Source organism: Rhopalosiphum padi, chromosome 2 (genome assembly GCF_020882245.1).
Source record: "Rhopalosiphum padi isolate XX-2018 chromosome 2, ASM2088224v1, whole genome shotgun sequence".
Lineage (NCBI taxonomy): Eukaryota > Metazoa > Arthropoda > Insecta > Hemiptera > Aphididae > Rhopalosiphum > Rhopalosiphum padi.
In genome coordinates this window covers 92,004,266-92,023,377 of record NC_083598.1, presented here as the reverse complement: position 1 = coordinate 92,023,377, position 19,112 = coordinate 92,004,266, and the positions used below count along the sequence as shown (strand labels likewise).

The 19,112-nt window shown below is 26.4% G+C and overlaps 3 protein-coding genes across 6 annotated transcripts; 1 reads left to right on the top strand and 2 right to left on the bottom strand.

Moving 5' to 3' along the window:
* Positions 1-687: 687 nt before the first annotated feature.
* On the top strand, positions 688-9,495 carry LOC132919813 (diphosphoinositol polyphosphate phosphohydrolase 2). The gene is made up of 4 exons (XM_060981686.1): positions 688-1,499; positions 6,586-6,747; positions 6,819-6,903; positions 8,828-9,495. Exons 1-4 carry the CDS (start codon positions 1,407-1,409, stop codon positions 8,944-8,946), a joined length of 459 nt encoding a protein of 152 aa, XP_060837669.1. The 5' UTR covers positions 688-1,406; the 3' UTR covers positions 8,947-9,495.
* On the bottom strand, positions 9,463-10,974 carry LOC132919812 (anamorsin homolog). Of its 3 annotated transcripts, XM_060981684.1 has the most exons (6): positions 10,844-10,974; positions 10,554-10,766; positions 10,248-10,495; positions 10,003-10,156; positions 9,804-9,934; positions 9,463-9,702 (listed from the first exon to the last, which is right to left on the bottom strand). In XM_060981684.1, exons 2-6 carry the CDS (start codon positions 10,753-10,755, stop codon positions 9,589-9,591), a joined length of 849 nt encoding a protein of 282 aa, XP_060837667.1. In that variant the 5' UTR covers positions 10,756-10,766; positions 10,844-10,974; the 3' UTR covers positions 9,463-9,588. The 3 variants fall into 3 exon arrangements, with proteins under 3 accessions (XP_060837667.1, XP_060837668.1, XP_060837666.1); XM_060981685.1 differs by having other exon boundaries at positions 10,248-10,492; positions 10,554-10,965; XM_060981683.1 differs by having other exon boundaries at positions 10,554-10,964.
* A 3,282-nt stretch (positions 10,975-14,256) lies between these two features.
* On the bottom strand, positions 14,257-19,111 carry LOC132919820 (spindle assembly abnormal protein 6 homolog). 2 transcript variants are annotated; one of them, XM_060981695.1, is made up of 13 exons: positions 18,801-19,111; positions 18,605-18,733; positions 17,967-18,148; positions 17,650-17,830; positions 17,410-17,595; positions 17,147-17,304; positions 16,329-16,488; positions 16,202-16,270; positions 15,208-15,351; positions 14,928-15,135; positions 14,688-14,845; positions 14,558-14,625; positions 14,257-14,489 (listed from the first exon to the last, which is right to left on the bottom strand). In XM_060981695.1, the coding sequence occupies exons 2-13, from the start codon at positions 18,722-18,724 to the stop codon at positions 14,399-14,401; spliced, it is 1,725 nt and encodes a 574-aa protein (XP_060837678.1). In that variant the 5' UTR covers positions 18,725-18,733; positions 18,801-19,111; the 3' UTR covers positions 14,257-14,398. The 2 variants fall into 2 exon arrangements, with proteins under 2 accessions (XP_060837678.1, XP_060837679.1); XM_060981696.1 differs by lacking the exon at positions 18,801-19,111 and having other exon boundaries at positions 18,597-18,735.
* Position 19,112: the final 1 nt, after the last annotated feature.

Here is a 19,112-nt window from a genome sequence, read left to right as displayed (position 1 = left end):
CCGGGGAGGGGGTAGCAAAAAAAAAATATAATGACATTTTTCTTTAACAGCGAGGTTTTGACCCGCAGCCCGCAACGTGGCCATCACACCGATCGTGTTGACGCGTTCGTTATGCTCGCATACTCCCGGTGGCGTGTCTCGTTTTCTCGTACTTTCGTCCCACCGCGTTTTTGTTATGACGTCGAGCGACGAGCGTGGTAGTTGTTCACATGCGGTTGCACACACCACGCGGCCCATAGAGCAGTCGGCCGTCGCGCCATAGTAGACATAATATTAATACGAAGGTTGCGGGGCGACCGCGGTACAGGCGCGAACGCGGCAACATCGCCCGCCAGTAACCGTCTCTCGCTCCGTAATCGCTTCGATCGCCGCCCGCCAGCACACAATATCTATGCGCTCGAGCGGTCGTCTCCACGGCGCGCACGATGCCACGATACATAATAATAATAATAATAATGATGGATGATGATGATATGTACGGTGGTGGCGGCGGGTGCATTCGGGCTGCGCGCACGCGTGTGCACCGGATTCTAGATACAAACCCGCGTGCGCGCGCGCACAATATACAGCCATAAAGGTAGCACAGTTCACCCTTCACCACCATCGCCACTACCATCGCCACTACCATCCCCACCACGGCCTACACCACTACCACTACAACACCACCACCAACACAATCGTACATTTGTATTGGCTAGTTTTTCGCGTCGTTGGCCGCCCGTGCGCGTTCAGGCCTCATCAATTTTTTTTTGGACTTTGACACCCATTCCCGTCGTCGCCGCCGTCGTCGTCGTCACGATTATGGTTGTCCGGACGAACAGCGAACGAAACGATATGCAATCGTCTAACGGCGGTACGATGTTTCGATTACAATGTCTCTAACTGACATTTGTCTAATGTATCTCTTATTGTTTAATTCTTAATACCCGTTTTTTCCCCGTTTTTTTCTATTTTTTTTTTTGTTTTATTATAATTTTTTTACGTTTTTTTTTTATATACATTACCTACATATTAATTTTCTTTATTTTAATTTAATTTTAAATTAAACTACTTTTATTAAAAAATTTATACTCGTACTTAGTATTCTAAATCCGCTTTAGCTCGTATATTTAATATAACTCATAAAATCTACCATCTCTGTCGTCTTACGTTTATATATTATTATAATATTATATACGTCTCTTATACACGCGGGTGGATTTCGATTCGTCGTGAAGTAAAAGAAAAAGTCACAATTGCTCGTTCGTATTCCAAAAACATAATTTCCAAATTCAGAAGAAAAATGTCAATCGTCGATGATACGTCTCATAGTTGTACCTAAATTTTTTTCCCAAACAATCTAACTATACTAAAAATTCGTCGTTAGAATTTTTCCTAGTTACGAGGATATCAATTCATTAGTAAATATGAAAGATAAACCGAATTCAACTCGTATTTATGACGAGGATGGATTTCGCAGGCGAGCTGCTTGTATATGTGTGCGCAATGATTCCGATGAGGTAATTATAATTTTGTTATATATTTTATACTATAATTTGGGTTTTTGAGTTGTCAATAATGTACTGTGCTTGGTACACCACTTGCACTATCATTCTGATATTACGTCACGTTTTTATAAAATTATAATACGTATGTTTCTAGTTTTTACACTGTTTTATTCTAATAAGTCAATCAAAGTTAATTTGATTCATAGAATTCAATATTTTTTTATACAGATGTATAAAAACTATACTACTGCATAGCTATCAGTTTAATGTATTTTTTACGATGTTAAATCATCACTATTAATTTTTCTAAATAGTATTGATGTATTATATTTGTACTTAGGAAATTGTATATGAAATACTTACCTACTTACATAATATGCATAGTATTCTGTATCTACACTACAATTTATCTTTAAAAGAACTGTTTAAATTAAAATATTTTGATAGATTAAGTGATTTATACATAAGGGTTAATATATGCTAAAACAAACCATAACATTAGGCTGGGTTGTAAAATCAGTCAATATTTATAATTATTGAGTTATTTTTTTAACTGGTATATATATATTTCATAAGATTTACTTACAGAAATTCTTATTTTTACTCTGTAAATTTAGTTTCATTTTATTTTTACCCAACATTTGATTAGCCTTACTGGTCATTTAGATTTTAGATTAGATAGGTACTACTCTGGGTATTACATATTTGATTATCATACAGGTTATTTTTAGTTCTTAGAAGTTTTAACTAATAATAATATTTTTAAGGTATTTGAATAAGTTGGGCAGATAAACTAATTGTCTTTAAATCAAGGTATACATACATTATCTTTATAGTTTACCTATTATAGAAATGTTGTAATGTAAGTAATGTAACTAAATACTAGCATAAAATTTAAATATTCTCATAAAAATGATTCTTATAAATACCAAGATAAATAGTTCTAACAGACTTGACATATTTTTAAGTACCTTTATGTAACTTTTTATCTGAAGTTTATTTTTAGTAGTATAGTTCATATGTAAGTATATCCATATATTCTTAATAAAAAATGATAAAATATTTAAAATTAAATTTATAGAGTTGTGTATGGTTCCTAATTGTATGTTTTGTTTGAAGTTTAAAGTTCTCAATTATATTTGTTTTTAAAGCTTTTGTAAAATTACTGATATTAAAATTGCTATATTTACTAGGTATGTTATAATTGCTAACATAGGTATCTAGTTAATTATTTTATACCTATGTATTATTTACTTTTACCTACCTAACATTTATTCTAACAAACTAATAATTTTATATAACAAAATAAATATATAGTTTACCTAATAAAAAATCATTCTTAACATATTCAACATGGTAAATCTTTGAATGTCTTAATTTAATAAATACACATGAAACTAGACTTAATAAAATTTAATTAGAAAAAAAATATATTTTAGAATTGATTTTAGTTATTAATTATATTACTCTAATGTATCTAATTCTGAAAATGGTTTTTGTTTAATTACATACTTAAAGTTTACAATTTTAGCTATTATAAAGTGCTTATCTTTGGTAATGAAATCCAATAATTGATTGCAGTTTTTGTAATTATTTAATATTTATGTTGCAAACTAAATTCTAATTTTGGTGTTAAATTGACACACAAGTCATAGACATAAACAGAATATATATACTTAATATATGCTTAAAAATATTAAATACTAACTGAAAAGTAACAAATTACATTTTTTTTAAACATTAAGTTAAAAAGAAAGAATTAATATATTGTTAGTTCTCAAACTTGCTTTAAATTTTACACAAATTTCCCTCATTACCTATATTTATCTAATACTATTATTAAGTAATATGATATATAATGGAACCTGTATTATATTGTGTAATAAATAAATTATCTTTTTATTTAAGATAATTCTAAATACTTTGGCTCTTACTATGTAGTTCTAATATTAATTTACATTATCTAATATGTAGATTAATTGGATTAAATTATTATTGTAATTAAGCCTTAATTGCTGTAAAATTGTATAACATTGTAAAATGATTTTGATTGGGATAAACTGATATTAAATATATATTTTTTTAATTTCACTTTTAATTCTAACTATGTAAGTATCTTTTATCAAATTATTAAAAATGTCATACATTATTATTCTTTTACACAGTATATAGTATGAAGTAAATTTTTGGTTTGTAAGATACACAAATAGTCATATTCTATCTATATTGTAAGTAGATTAATATTGAATTTTTATATATTCATGAGTATAAAAAAGTAAAATTTAGACTAATCTTTGAAGTTTCATACCAAAAAACAAAAAAGATAAGTAAAAACACAGAGTTATTCAATATTTTTAACCTAGAGCTGCCATTGATCTAAAATATTTTACAGGAATCATATTATCGAGTACAAATAGAGAATTTATTCTGAACCTTTGTCCTATTACAATATATTTTTATGCCACAGTTATAACCAAGATTTGGCAACTAAGCTACTAAGCGCCTAAAATCATAAAAATAAGCATTAAAAATGCACAGATATTAATGTAAAAGGAATTAAAAACATTTTGTCCCTTTAACTAAAAAGTAACTAAATGTTAAATACTAGTTATAACTGACATAAGTTATTAATTGTACAATATACAATGTCCTTGATATTTGTAATATGAATTTTGTAATCTATATTTTCATTTGGGTCAAAGTAAACTCTGAAGCCAAGTTAGAATAAGTAGGTAACATATTTAACATACTGTGTTTTTGGTATTACCTAACTAAAATGTTAATATTGTATTCATGTTTTATGATATGCCAAAATATAACACTATTAAATAATTAGTTGAAATTGTATTAAACCTATAAATAATATTGCCTAGTGACAAATTATTATGTATGTAATATTTCAATTAGATGTTTATTATTGACCTTAAATAACCTTTTATCAGTTTTAACTTTAGTGTTCAACCTTTTATCTGTTTTAAGAGTTTATTCTATACAGATGTATTTATTTTAGTAATTTAGTAGGATAAATTATCTTGATTTTTGCTTAGTCTCAAAGTAATAACTATCTACCTAATAAGTTATATATATACCTATATAAAAAAAAAATTGGTAATGATTTAGCATTAATTTTATAATAGAGTATATGTGCTTGCTATAAAATCAATAATTTAAGATGTTTAAACTTCGAAGTGTAATTTGAATAGGCCCCAGCCAAATATTAAAATACATTACATATTCAAAAATGAAACCTTTGATTATTGACAAAAGTCATATTTAAAGTAGGTATTCTGTCGAAACCTGAGTGATAATTTTTGTTCGTGTTGGATCTATTCCAAGGTTATGAATGTAGGAGTTAAAATTACCTACATAACTTAAACATAATTTAGAAAACAATGGTTATTTTTAAATTCAAGTACTTATACTTTTATTTAAATATATAATATATTTATACAATATACATATATATTTGTGAATAAAACTATTAAATAATTTGTTAATTAAAAAAAAAAAAATAATAATTACAATATTGGTATATCCATAATAGGTTCATAATTTTTTTTTTTAATGATAAGGTATATAAATGTTAAACAGATATTTAGTAGCCTCAATGCATTATATAAATAGTAATTATTATGGAGTATTATACTGTATACTAATATTCTTGTAAATTACTAATTACTAAATGTTAGTGAAATATTTTCTTTCTATATCCTAGTGCATTGGTAATTAATTTGTAACGAAAACAGATGACTGCATTACTTGTTATATCAACTATAAGTAACAAAATTAAATTATTTGTTTTTATTTTTTTAAGTTACCAAAAATGTGACTGAAGAGTTCATATTAATTTTTATTAACTTTAATTTGTATATTTAAAAAGAATTAATAAAAGATATATATTTTTAAAACCAGTTGTGCAAAAAAAAAAAATATATACTCATAAATCATAATAATTTACTGATAATTAAAGTTTTGTACGTATTATTTCTGGATATAATTTAAAATCTATATATTTCTCTTTATTATTTAAAAAGTATTGTGGTATTTAAATTTCAATAAATATAATTGCTAAGACAACAAAAAACAAAATAATGCATTATTTTTTATTTAAAATTACAATTAAAAGTAGAGGTTGGTTGGTTTGCAGATCTAGCAATGGGCAAAGCCCATTTGTTATACATAAAAAAAAAACAGAACAATATTAATTATCATGAACTATGATTGTGTTTTTAATCTAATATGACTATTATCACTAACTAGTATTTTATAGTTAAGTTGCATTTATTTTAAAATATCCAATATATATTAATAGAAATTTATCAGTAACTATTTGTATAATATTTATAAACTTTAATCATTAGTTAATCATACAATTGCTCAACACTACTTATTACCCTTAATAACATATACAATGTTTTTATTATGCATCAACATAGAAGCGAAACAATTTTTATACCTATGACTTGTTGTGATATACAAATTTTGCCTTTCTATTAAACTATAAGTGATTGTATTGTAGTGGTGTAACTTGGGATAATTGATTGGTTGGTTTTATTAATTATGACTTGTGAGTATATTACAATTTTATAACAACACTTGTTTTACTACAACTTTATCCATTTCCTTAAAATACATTAGATTCATATTATGGTTTTCAAGTATCATATACTTATAAATAGTACCAAACATGAAGTAGAACATAATAATCAATAATTAACAATAAATATTTAATATTGGTATTAATAATTTAGTTGTTTGTGAGACTATAGCTTATTGAAATATGGGTACACTTTGTTACTATGACAGTATGACAGGTGGGTAGTTATTTTTTTTTTTTTTTATTAGGTCATGGACATTGTGCCAAAAAAGAACTAAAAATTGAATAACCTGTGTAAACTTATGTTGTATATTAGTTAGGTATGAAATTTACATTGCTACTACATCTAGTATGTTATACGATAAAAATATCTAGTTCAAGGTAAACTTAAGTAATGCTACATTAAAATGTGCTCTTTTTTCATATCTCCACAAATGTATATTATGAATAATGATAACAGACTATTATGCACATTATATAGGTATATGATACTTGTTGAAGGTGTTGTTGGTGACTTCATCTAGTAGACCTGAACAATGGATTGTACCGGGAGGTGGTATTGAACCTGAAGAAGAACCAAGTGCCACTGCTTTAAGGGAAGTAGTTGAAGAAGCTGGTGTTGTGGGCAGATTACATAGAAGACTTGGTACATTTGAAGATAGGGTTAGTATTATTACTTTTTTTATAATAAACTGCTTGTTGGTTTGTGTCTAATTTTTAATTAATTGTTTTAGACTCATATCAGACGGCATAGAACAGATGTGTTTGTTATGATTGTAACAGAAGAATTAGCTGAGTGGGAAGACTCTTTGGGCATAGGTGAGTTTTCTTAAAACATTAAATTAAGTTGAGCTGCATGCAATTTTGACATTTTTACTTATTCAATAATTTATTAAGATATATATATATATATCATATTATAACATTTGTAAATATTGCTCATCATATAAATTCCATTGAGTACTTTTGAACTATAAATTATTTACTGTTTGGTTTAATATTTTGAGTTCAATAAAAATTATACTATACATAATTGTTAATTTATAAGCTTTTATTTTTGGAACTTATAGAATATTATAACCAAATAGTCTAGAATTTTTAACATGAAATTAACGTAAGCAGACATAATACTAAGATAATATACATATAAAATAAGGCAGTTATAAATATAATAATAATAAAACATTAACAAATCATAATTTACAAAGTAAATTGCTCAATATTTTATTTTCATTTCAGTTAAAGATTAAAACTTAATTATTATTAACAGTATTTTCATAGTCAATTGGTTCCTAATTTAGGTTACCTATTCCTACAAAAAACTACATTTATAAAACAAAGTTAAGTAGGTATTATATTAATTATTGTAAAAGTAGGCAGCATAATTGTACTCAATATACATTTTTTATGATATGAGGTTCCATTAACAAAACCAAAAACTGTAAATGACATATCTTATTAGATAAATTTTACATAAGTACATTTTTATCTGAAGTATTGTATTCCACTCAAGTTTTTGTTTAATAAAAATTATTATTTATGATAATTTTGTTGAAGCATTTTTCTTTCAACGCTTTTTATTTATGTTTATACATAAATTGATTAGATTCAACTATTCTATATCTTTTTGTATGATTATAAATTTTATCAATATTACTTAAAAATGTTAAAATATAATTTTTCCTAGTTTGTCCATGTATTATAGTATCTTACCTCGACTTAAAAAACGTACATTACTATATTATACTATACAGTTATTATTCAATCAATATTAATAATTTAACTTGTGAGCTTATTTAGATTGACTATCATACATTTTTAAGTAACAGTGTAACATGAAATCAAGTGTACTAAGATTTTTATTTTGAATTTCATACAATTCAAAAATTATTAATGGGGCAAACTCTATATTATGCACATAAACAGTTCAAACTTCAAGTTAACAAAAATATGCTTTGTCTGTAAATAATATTTACTATTATTAAATATTAATTATGTTTGATACATTATGTTGATAGCAAGAGAAAAAATATCTCAATACAAAAGTAGTGTATGTCCGGTTTACCATGTACATACAAGCACATTAAAATATGTTCCTATCATTTTTGTTATTGATATCTGTTTATTTGTATGGTGGTAGAACATATTGTAAACACAATAACAAGTGAGTAATAGGTTATAGATATCCATAATAGAATTATAATCTCATGGGGAAGTGACCTTGCGAGTTTAATAAATTATTGAACTATAAGCTGGAGAAATGTATACATTGATATTGTGTTGTTTTTGTTATTGTGGACTTAAAAAAAATGATGTTTACAATGTTCTGAAATTTAATACTTTGCTGTTTAGCATAACAGTATGGAAACTTCTTTTAAAACAGCTAATGCTATAGGGAACATTTTTTTTTACACAAATTGTTATTACAAACATTAAACATACTTATTGTGTTGGTAATAAATAATAATGAAAAAAAAATTAACACAAAAAAAAATAAATACATTTAAAAGTTTAAATGCCAAGAGACAGCTGTGGATTATCATTTATTTAATTATATTTTAATTTTAGTGTCATTAATGTGATGACAATGAGTTGTATTTTGTTGTATAACTCATTTTAGTTATTTGTATATTGATTTATTTGTACCTTAATTCATAACAAAAATTTTCTTATAGTATTAGTAATAAGCAAATAAAATAAAATTTGTTTATAAAAATAAAATTAACATTATTAATTTGTTTAGGTCGTAAACGCAAATGGTTTAAATTGGAAGATGCACTGAATATGTTACGTCTACACAAACCCACTCAACACACGTACCTGGAAAGTTTTGCTCTCAATAAACAAAAAGCAAACATCTGAAAAAGTCATCCTTTAAATAAATTATTTGCTCCAAATGGAAAAAAAATACTCCCTGTTTAGATTAAAGTAATATCAATTTGCTAATAGATTTTAGTCTATTTTTAGTTAATGAATTAAATTTTATGTTTAATATCAAATTAAGTTCATTTACTTTTAGATATAAGGGAAGATTTTTTTTTTTGATAATGCAGAATTTGTAATGCTTAAAAAACAAACATAATTAAAAAAATCACTGAACTGAATAATAATTTATAAAACTATACCTACATGTGTATATACAATATTATGTTATAATAATATATCTTGTACGCACGGCTTCAGTGTTTATGTTACTTATTGTATAAACATTTGACAGACTGCCAATAGCTTAGTGGATTAAACTGCTGAGTTATATTAATTAATTTAGTTTATACATTTTTCAATGTTAAAATCTTTTTTTTTCATTTGTAACCATAATATTTGTAATGCCCTTAACATGTTTTTGGTTTGAGGGGAAAAAATACATTGGAATAATAATAATAAAAAAAAAATCATGTTTATTTATTTCAATCGCCGTATTTTTTGATATTTATACATAACATAATTAAAATACCATTAAATAAATATTCTAGTTCTATGAGTGCTGTTAACAGAATGTGCCAATTATAAATCATCCTGTAACAAGTTTCCAGAGAGTTGAACTTTCTCACCCGGTCTAAAAGCTGGCATACCCAGGTATGGACAACTAGCACAGCGGAATGCATCGCCTAAATAACACTGAAAAACATATTGCAATCAGTCAAATTTGAATTTTAATTGAGTCATGCAATGCTAATATTTAAATGACATAAAATAATGAACATGACAATTTCACTTACACTTCCACAAGATGATTTGGCGTTAGAAGTGTCTGGTTTGGGTGTGTCCTTGAGACGATTTGTTTCGAGTTCTTCTGCCAAACCACAAGTACAGTCTTTGCATGCCTTAGCCTTTTTGGTAGTAGCGCACACTGAATGTTTAAATAACAAAAATTAAAATAATGATAATTTGTTATTTTTATGTCATATAAATGCATACCTCTGAGTGAGGAAGTATCTGGTTTTTTTAAGTCGTCAGCTTCTAATAAATCGTCTTCAGATATTGTTTCCGAATTATTATCGTCCAACTTCCATGCTGAAATTACATTTTCTTTTGTCCCTGGAATCAAAGTGACTTTATCGCTGGTACCAACCTAGAAACAACAGAATGAGCACATATAGTCAGGTAAAGCATTTGCTAGACTTTAATTGAATATTATTATCTATTTAGTCATGTGCATCTACTTTGTATGTGGGCATATTTCCAATGACCATTCCTGGAATGGATTTGCTCACGAAAATGTTAAGAAAACCACATAATTTCATATGTTTCACCAGCGTTTCTTCGGTGCCAACTGTGGTTTTTGCCATCAGCGTGCCGCCAGCAACCAGCAATGAGGTGTATGTCGGTATTAAGCTCAGATCAGATGGAATATTGTCATCCACACCAAAGCCTGACACAATGGCATTGTACAATGACCCTTCGGACACTACTAAAATAAACATATTAAAATAAATAGTCAAACCAACAATACGAGTTTAATTCTTTACCGAGGTTCAAGTCTTCAACTATTTCAATTTTCACGTTATTCCTGTCTGCATAACAACTAGCGAATTCTTCTAATTTCTCAATGGCCGACGATTTTCTAACAACGAATAATACTTGTTTGCGGTCAGATGTCCCTTGCGCTACTGTCAAACGGTTTTCGTCCAACAGTTTCAATAGATCCACTTTGATGTTATGGTTGTCCATGACTGTAGAAACTGGAAAACGATTGCCCAATATTTCGTAATAAAAACAAAATGTGTTTCTCTTAGGAACTTAGGATCTATAAACTCACGAATGAAACACTTCAGTATACAATCACGAACGACGAATTAACACTTATAATACTTATAGTATTACAATTAAATTATTTAGTTTAAGATCATTAAAAAAAACCATTTAAATTTTAATCTTATCAGTTATATAGTTAAGTGTGTATGTATATTATCTAATGGTTATTGTCATTCTAAGACCATGCTCTTAACCAATCAGTGACGACTGATGAGTGATAATGTTATCTAATCACGCTAAACTAGATTTAAACCACAGAATAAATGTTAATCACAAATTTAAAAATATCGATTTTACTTTTTAGTTAAAAACCATAAACATAATATTAAAATGTTAAAAACTAATAAAAAATCAAATGGACATGTAAAATAATAATAGTAAATACGGCCAACGATGGGGGGCCATCATAGACATAATATCTATTATGTCTATGGGGATTGGGGGCCATGACCCTTCTTCGGGATACGCCACTGGTTGTGTAACGTCTATTTTTATAGTCTAATTATTTCGAAATAAACCTATTTTTTGAAAGCATATGTTCAGTCATTCAGTGGCGTGGTGAACGACGTTTGTCTAATGTAATTGCTTAGCCCTAGAAATTTATGTTAAGCTTAAAAATTAAAATTTTTGTGGATAACTATAGTGAATTAACATAAATTTTTTTTGTATTATTATAGTATATAAGTATATTTTTTTTACATATGTACCTGTCTTCCGCTGTGTGCCTGTGTAAGAACTTACATATGCCCCTTTTTTTGTATTTGTTACTGTAAAAAATATATAAATTTATAAAAATAATTCAACAGTGAAATTTAAAAAATTCAATTTATTACAAAACCCAGAACCAGAACCGAATGAGGTTCTACATTAAATATGCTTGATGCTTAGTCAGAATACTTATCTTTGTGTTGTTTTTCAATGTTTTTCTGAATAGTTAACTATCATAAATTATTAATAACAAGTATTAAATAATTTATATTTTTGAAATTATTATCAAAAGAAAGAGCAGTTTCTTAACCATTCTTAGAATAAGAGTAGTCTAGGCTTAAGTTCCTACAAGACAAAATATATTAATTTTAAAATGTTTTGATATGTTTATGACGTTTATGTTCTAAAATAAATTTTATAAGAGGTTTAAACTTAGAAGTGTAATTTGATTTGACTGTCTAGACCATGGCCAAATATTAAAAAAAATTATATATTCTAATATGAAACCTAATTTTTGATTATTAACAGAGTTCAAATGTGAAACATTTGAATATTAACAAAAATCCTATTTAAAGAAGATATTTACTGTTTTGTTGAAACCAGAGTGATATTTCCGTTCACGTCAGATCCGTTCCAAGTTTATGAACGTAGGAGTTAAAATCACCTATACATACACTAATACATAATGATTCATAAAAAAATTGTTATTTTTAAATTCAAGTGTAATCTATACTTGTATTTAGCAATGAATTTTTTTTCATAAATACAAATACTTACCTATTGAATATTTTGTTATACAATGTGTAAACGCTAATTGAAGGTACACTTAATATCTTTGCATAGTCTTGCAATTTGAATTCTGCTTTTTGGTTAGTTCTTATTACATAAACATACACGTTTGTATAGCCTATTCATTTTTTTTAAATTTAATTACATATTATGCGCAATACAATTTTTTTTTTCAAATAGCAACCACCTATTTTAACCACTTCTTATTTTTACCGATATTTTGTAATGAATTTTGGTAGTTTAATCAACTTTTCTAAGTCCAAAATTGACCAAGTTACTGGCGTTACTGCAATTCAACAAAAAAAAAAAAAAAAAAATGGAAAATGGAATGGACGTGGTTTTTAGTTTTTTTACTGTAACTGAAAATAATTATTCTAAGATTGTTTAGGCTTGAAATTTTCATCTCTATTTATTAACATAATATTTAATTGTTTTTATAAATTTAACTACTGTGCAATTTTCACTTTAATTTATGTATTTAATATAATTTCTAGCAGAAAAAACATTTTTTTTTTTTAATTAATGGATTTTCGTCTTAACCAATCATCATTTAATCTTGTGTTAAATTGTCATACAGATAAATCATAAATGTTTACTTTAAGGTAGATACCTAGTAGGTAATATCTATTACTCTATGGATTATAATATCATAGACTTATAGAAATTTGTTAAGTCTATGATTAATATCATCAATTAATAATAATCAATTAAATTGTATTCAGTGGCGTATTTATTGGGTGGGGGGAGGGGAGGCCGAGCCATAGACACAACAGTGTGTCTCCTCCCTCCTTTCCCGAAATAAATCCAAATATATAATCGACCCCCTCCGAAATAAAACCTATATACGCCAACGACTGTATTTATTTTACAAAGATTTAATATCTCAATCTAAATCAGCGCATATCTAGGTTTTTGAGTTTAATACTTATATATCATATGGGTATATTGTTAAAAACTAATCCTCAAGTGGCGTCACTGATGATAAAAACTGCGTATCTCACAATGTTTCACCAGACAATCCTCAAAGTTAACTTTAATTTTTCAGTCAGCGTACCATTAAAGCCCAGAAGTGTGGAGTATCTCAATAGTAGATACCTATATCCAAGTTATGACTTGGCACATTTTGATATCTTCCATAGCACCCGATAGAATGACATTGTAACTTAACTCTTTTTTCACTATAAAAATTAACAAATAAATAATTAAACTAAAAATTTGAGTATGTCTCCTTATATTTTCTATATCCCCACACCTTACCATGGCTATTTTCAATAGAGTTAATTTCCACGATAGCCATATCAACACAATACTTAGCAAATTTTTCAAATCCACATCATACATCAACAGCAATGATAAATCCATGAAAAATAATTAATTTTTGTGTCAGATGTTTCTTCATTATTACAAAAACTGTTATTGTATTGTAATTTTCACAGATCATTTTTGTAATAATTTTTCATGACTATAGAAATTAAAAAAACTTTCACCAGTAGCTTAATATTTTGTTATTAGAACAAAATACATTGTGAATATCAAATAAAAAAAATCATACTTAAATTTTTCAATACTAATTACTTTAAATTTTAATCTTTAGAAAATAAAATAAAAATGTTATCATGTTTATTATCTAGTCAATCAGTTATGTAAAAATGTTATAAAATTGCAGAGATTGATGATTTGATATAAATTTAAATTTATCCACACATCAATTGTAAAGCCATAAAGGATTAATAAATGTCGTGAAATGTGGCTTTTTTAATGAGCATCATTTTGTTTTTTAACATATCTTTTCACAATAATGTTTGTATTTTTTCTCAGTTCAGGAAATGAGTTTGCTTGTTAACTGATCACCATAATATTTCAACTATGACAATTATTATAATTTTAAGTCAACAGTTCTTATACACAAATGACATAAAATTATAGTAAATAAATAGTATCAAATATATTTACGATCGAATGTTTGGTATAGAGTATCATAAAATTATATAGTTACATAAATTGTGATAAAAAAGTATACATTTATAAAAATAATTCAACATTAAAATCTTAAAAATTATATTCAGGCTGCAAAATAAGGAGCAGAACTGAGTGGTCCATACATGACACGCCGAATTGGAGCACTTCTCTTTGTGTTATTAGTCAATGTTTCACTAAAAATAATAAAAATCAATAAATTAGCAATTTCAATCGATGAATATTATTGAAATGGAATAATAACCTGATGTTAGAGCTCAAGGTTTTTGAGTTCAGTTTCCGGCCATTGGAGGATTTAGGGTTAATATTGTCCTAGAAAAATAATGAACGTATAGATTAGGATTTTTCCACATAACACACCATTTAAGCCATACTGTTTCGGCAGTGGCTGGAGTCGATGTTGAAAATTTTTCCACACTTTTGACATTAGCATTTTTCGTTACATCAGTTGTTTCTGATAACACACCACAATTACTAGATGACTTTGCTACAATCTCACAGTTGTTTAACTTGCTGTTTAACCAATGAATCACTAACAATAATAATATTGTAATGGATTTTATTTTCCTTAAAAATAAATACTTAATAATTTATATTATAAAAAGCAAAATTACCCTTGTCGTTGCTGGCCAAACGCTCTTCTTTTTCTTTTAAGTTCTGTTCTACAACTGTGAGCCTATTTTTAGTTTCCAACAATTGAATATTTAGATTTTCAATACTGGAAGTTTTTTCTTCGAGATATTTTGACAACTTTGTGTTTTCACTTTGATATCTAAGAATGTCTTCTTTTTGTTTCAACGCAATGTCTTTGCTTAACATAAGCTAAAATCATAATATAGTATGTATAAAATATCAAAATTATAAAATAATCGCATTGATGGGAATTTTAAAAACCTTCTGTGTTTGCTCCTGATTGGAATCATGTAATTTTTTAATTATTTTATTTGCTTGTTTCAATTCATCACACATTGATTTTAAATTGTCTTCATTATGTTTCTTTAGTTCTTCGTTTTCTTTTACAACAATTGATAACTGCTCCTAAAAAATGATGCATAATATTTATTAATATATAATATTATAGATAAACAAAATTATCATAACACATTTCCAAAAATATATAAATATATATTTAGGTCAAAGATTATAAAAATACAGTGTAATAATTGGTAGATATTTATTTGTATGTATTTGATAAATATTTTTAAAAATCTGTACTTAATAATCAATAAAATTAAAAACAATATAGGGTAATAAAGAAAAAAATTAAATTAATTATATCACAAAACTGGTAACAAAAAATATTGTGATTTTTTTGTGGTAATTTAATGGAATCAACAAATTACTAACATGTTTTGAATATTAAAAGGACATCACATCTTCAAATGCATTATATAGCAAATTTACTTTCAGTAAAATCAACTATTATATTGCCAATATTAAAGATTAGAGTGAATTGACCAATTATCAAAATTTGAAGACAAACAATTGTCCATGTTAATACATTGGTTTTCATGTTTTCCAATTTTTTTTTGTATGTACATTACCCGATATATCCTAGTTGGTGATTATTACAGACAAAAACAAAGATAAAAAATTAAAAACACAAAAAAATTGAATTTGGGCATAATTTCATAATTTGTTTATGCTCTACATTAGATCATTATATAATTATTATTTAATCAATTATATGACTGATAAAATATTATGATTTTATTTAAATTGAGTTTTTCATAAATAATTTTTTTTATTCAATGTTTTAGGTGGAGCAAGTGTTTATGTGCCCTTATCACGAGCAGTCACTGATTTAAAGTTATCTTAATACATTAATTTATATATATATATATATATATGTATGTATCATATAAAATAAAATAAATATGTTACATACTTGAAGTTTATTAGATATGTCATAATAATTATTTTGTTTCTGAAGCAACTTAGTATTTTGTTTAATTTCCTGGAAAATAATTCAAAATTAGTTTAAATTTATAATGCTATTTAGACTAAATACTAACATTTTCTAAAGATAAGATATGATTTTGCATTCTTTCAATAATTTTTTTCTTAATATCTCTGTCTGATATTAAGTTTTCATTAGTATTAATTAAGGATGTAGTTTCCTCAATCAAAGTTTTGTTCTTGGATTCCAATGTTTTTATGCGTATTGACATTTCACTAAAATAAATGATTATATTTATTTATTTATTTATTTGATAATTAATAATAGGTAGAGAACAACAATATAGAATGTTTAGAGATAATGAATGGTTACTTAGGTAGCAGTGATTGTGAATTAGGCAGAATACTGATTAGAAAATGAATTGGCTAGACACAATCAACTGAATGATTGAGTAATAAACCTTACTATGTTTGGGTACACATAAGGAGCAAGGCAGCTTTAGATGAATCACTTACAAGTTTATGTAAAAATCATAAGTTAGCATAAATTTATCTATTAGCTAGGTTTGACAAACCGAACTTAAAAATAATGGGATGAAGAATATTTAGTACAATACTAATGACTATTGAAGGAAGACATGTTTTTGAATTCTTTCTATAAAATAAAAATCAGTAGTAGTAAAAGGGTTCTAAAGAATGATACTATACTCGATCACGAGTCAAACAAATGAACAGAACATAGCTTCAACAGAAGAAGAGTCTTAGGTAGAAGATATACGTTTAAGAACCCTAACATTTTATATTCTGTCAGGATCGGCAGATCTAAAATTTTTAATTTTTCAAGATAGCACAGATATCAGAGATGTTAATTATAAAATGGAAAGTTATCAGGGCAAACACTAGGTATAGTATAAAGTTTTAAATATATATTTACCTAATTTGTTCAGATCTATTTTCTGATTGAGTTAATAAACTTTGAATTTCTTTATTTTGCGATTTAATAGTGGCTTGTAGAGAAGTACTTAATCTTTCCTGTTGTGCAATCATTTCTTCATGCATTTCACGCAGTTGTTTCATTCGTTCAGCATCTAACTAAGTTAGTGAACAACATACAATTAACTAAATAAATACAAAATATTTAAAAAAAACTTAATCTACAAATACTATATTTGAACAAGTAATAAATTATGAAATTACTTTTTCATATTTTTCTTTCCATTGGTCTATAATTTGTTCTTGTTTGGTAGTTAAGTTAATTTTTTCATGGTTCATAGATGATTGACATTTTTCTAACTCAACGTTTTTGTTTGCCAATTCATTATGGAGTTTTAAGAGTTCTCGTTTCAAGCTATCAGTTTCTTTATCTTTTAATTCAATTATATTCTAAAATAAAAATAAATTATTTTCTTACTATTATTAAATAAAAAGTAAATTTACTTTGATTGATGTCATTTTTTTGCATATGTTTTTTGCTACATCAGAATCGGATGCTTTAGACATTTCAATGGCCAAATGACAAAGGTTTTTAAATTCATTTAGTTCAATTATTTTTAATACATATTTTGGTCCTTTATATATTTTATTACCCATATATTCATCTTGAATTAACAGTTTAAATCTAAAGAAAGAAAAATATTGATAGCTTATTTTTACAACTAAACAAATATGTACCTCAGAGGATAATATTGTCTAGGATAGTATAAAATATCTGAACAACATTGTACATAAGAATTAAAATTTTAAAAACTTCTTACTTAGGTCCATCATCACCAGTTGCGTCTGAATTATTTAAAAGTTGAATTATTTGATTTGGAAAACCATCAAAGCAGACAACCAAGTCTTGAGACTCTTTGATAGTTCTAAAGCTCTCTTCAGTAACATTTGCCGTGATGTAGAAAAGTGGGTCATTTTCATCAGAAGCGGAGATAAATATAGTCTGAAAAGTATTTAAAATATAGGTTTAGTATTTAACTATTGGATTAACATAATTATATTTGTTTAACCATAGTTAAAACATTTATGTAATCATTCAAAACTGTTCATCAGAATTAAAAAAAAAATCTTAATCATAGGATTAGAAGAAAAGGTTTACCTTTCCAGCATTTCCTAGATTTAAATTTAAAATTAAAACATATATAATTAGTATTAATGGAATAGTAAGTATAATATTTTAATTGTCAATTAGGTACTTATATTTATTATAAATAATATATATATATATATATATATATTATACAGATTGCTGGTAATATTATTCATTATTGTTGAATAATATTTTATATACAACTATAAACAGTACATAGTACAAGCATTTAAAAGTAAACTTGATATGAGAATATTACAAAAAATGAAACTATTTGTGACTAGATCACAAAGTGCCTTACTTCCTTACTTTTTCATTGTCACGAAAAGTTTGTTCCACCGTAATGACGATGTCTAGAGGAACCTTTTCGTTATGCCATGTATCTTTTACATAAACGTTTTTCAGCTTAGAATACATCTGCCCTTTCATCTCAACCTTCTGTCAACATTACCGTTTGAAAAAAACGATACGATGTAAACGATAATAGACAATAGTTTATATTCACACAGCAAAGTCTGTCGTAGTCGAAGACACAATAATCTTAATCATTTTAATATGGAGTTTTGTACTTTGTAGGCATGTAACTTAGCTCGTTCTAGTCGTTCTTGTTGACATCGTTCGTTGGACATAAATAATAATAATAACATTCAAATTTCTTATCATTATTAAAATGATTGTATTTGGTAATTTTGTTATCAGTTTAGAGTTGTACAGTTGAACAGGTTCACTTTTGGTGCAGGTTGAAAAGTATTCGAATAAGTCGAACAGTTTTTCAGATGACATTGTTTTTTATGAAATCTCAAAACAACCGTACTGG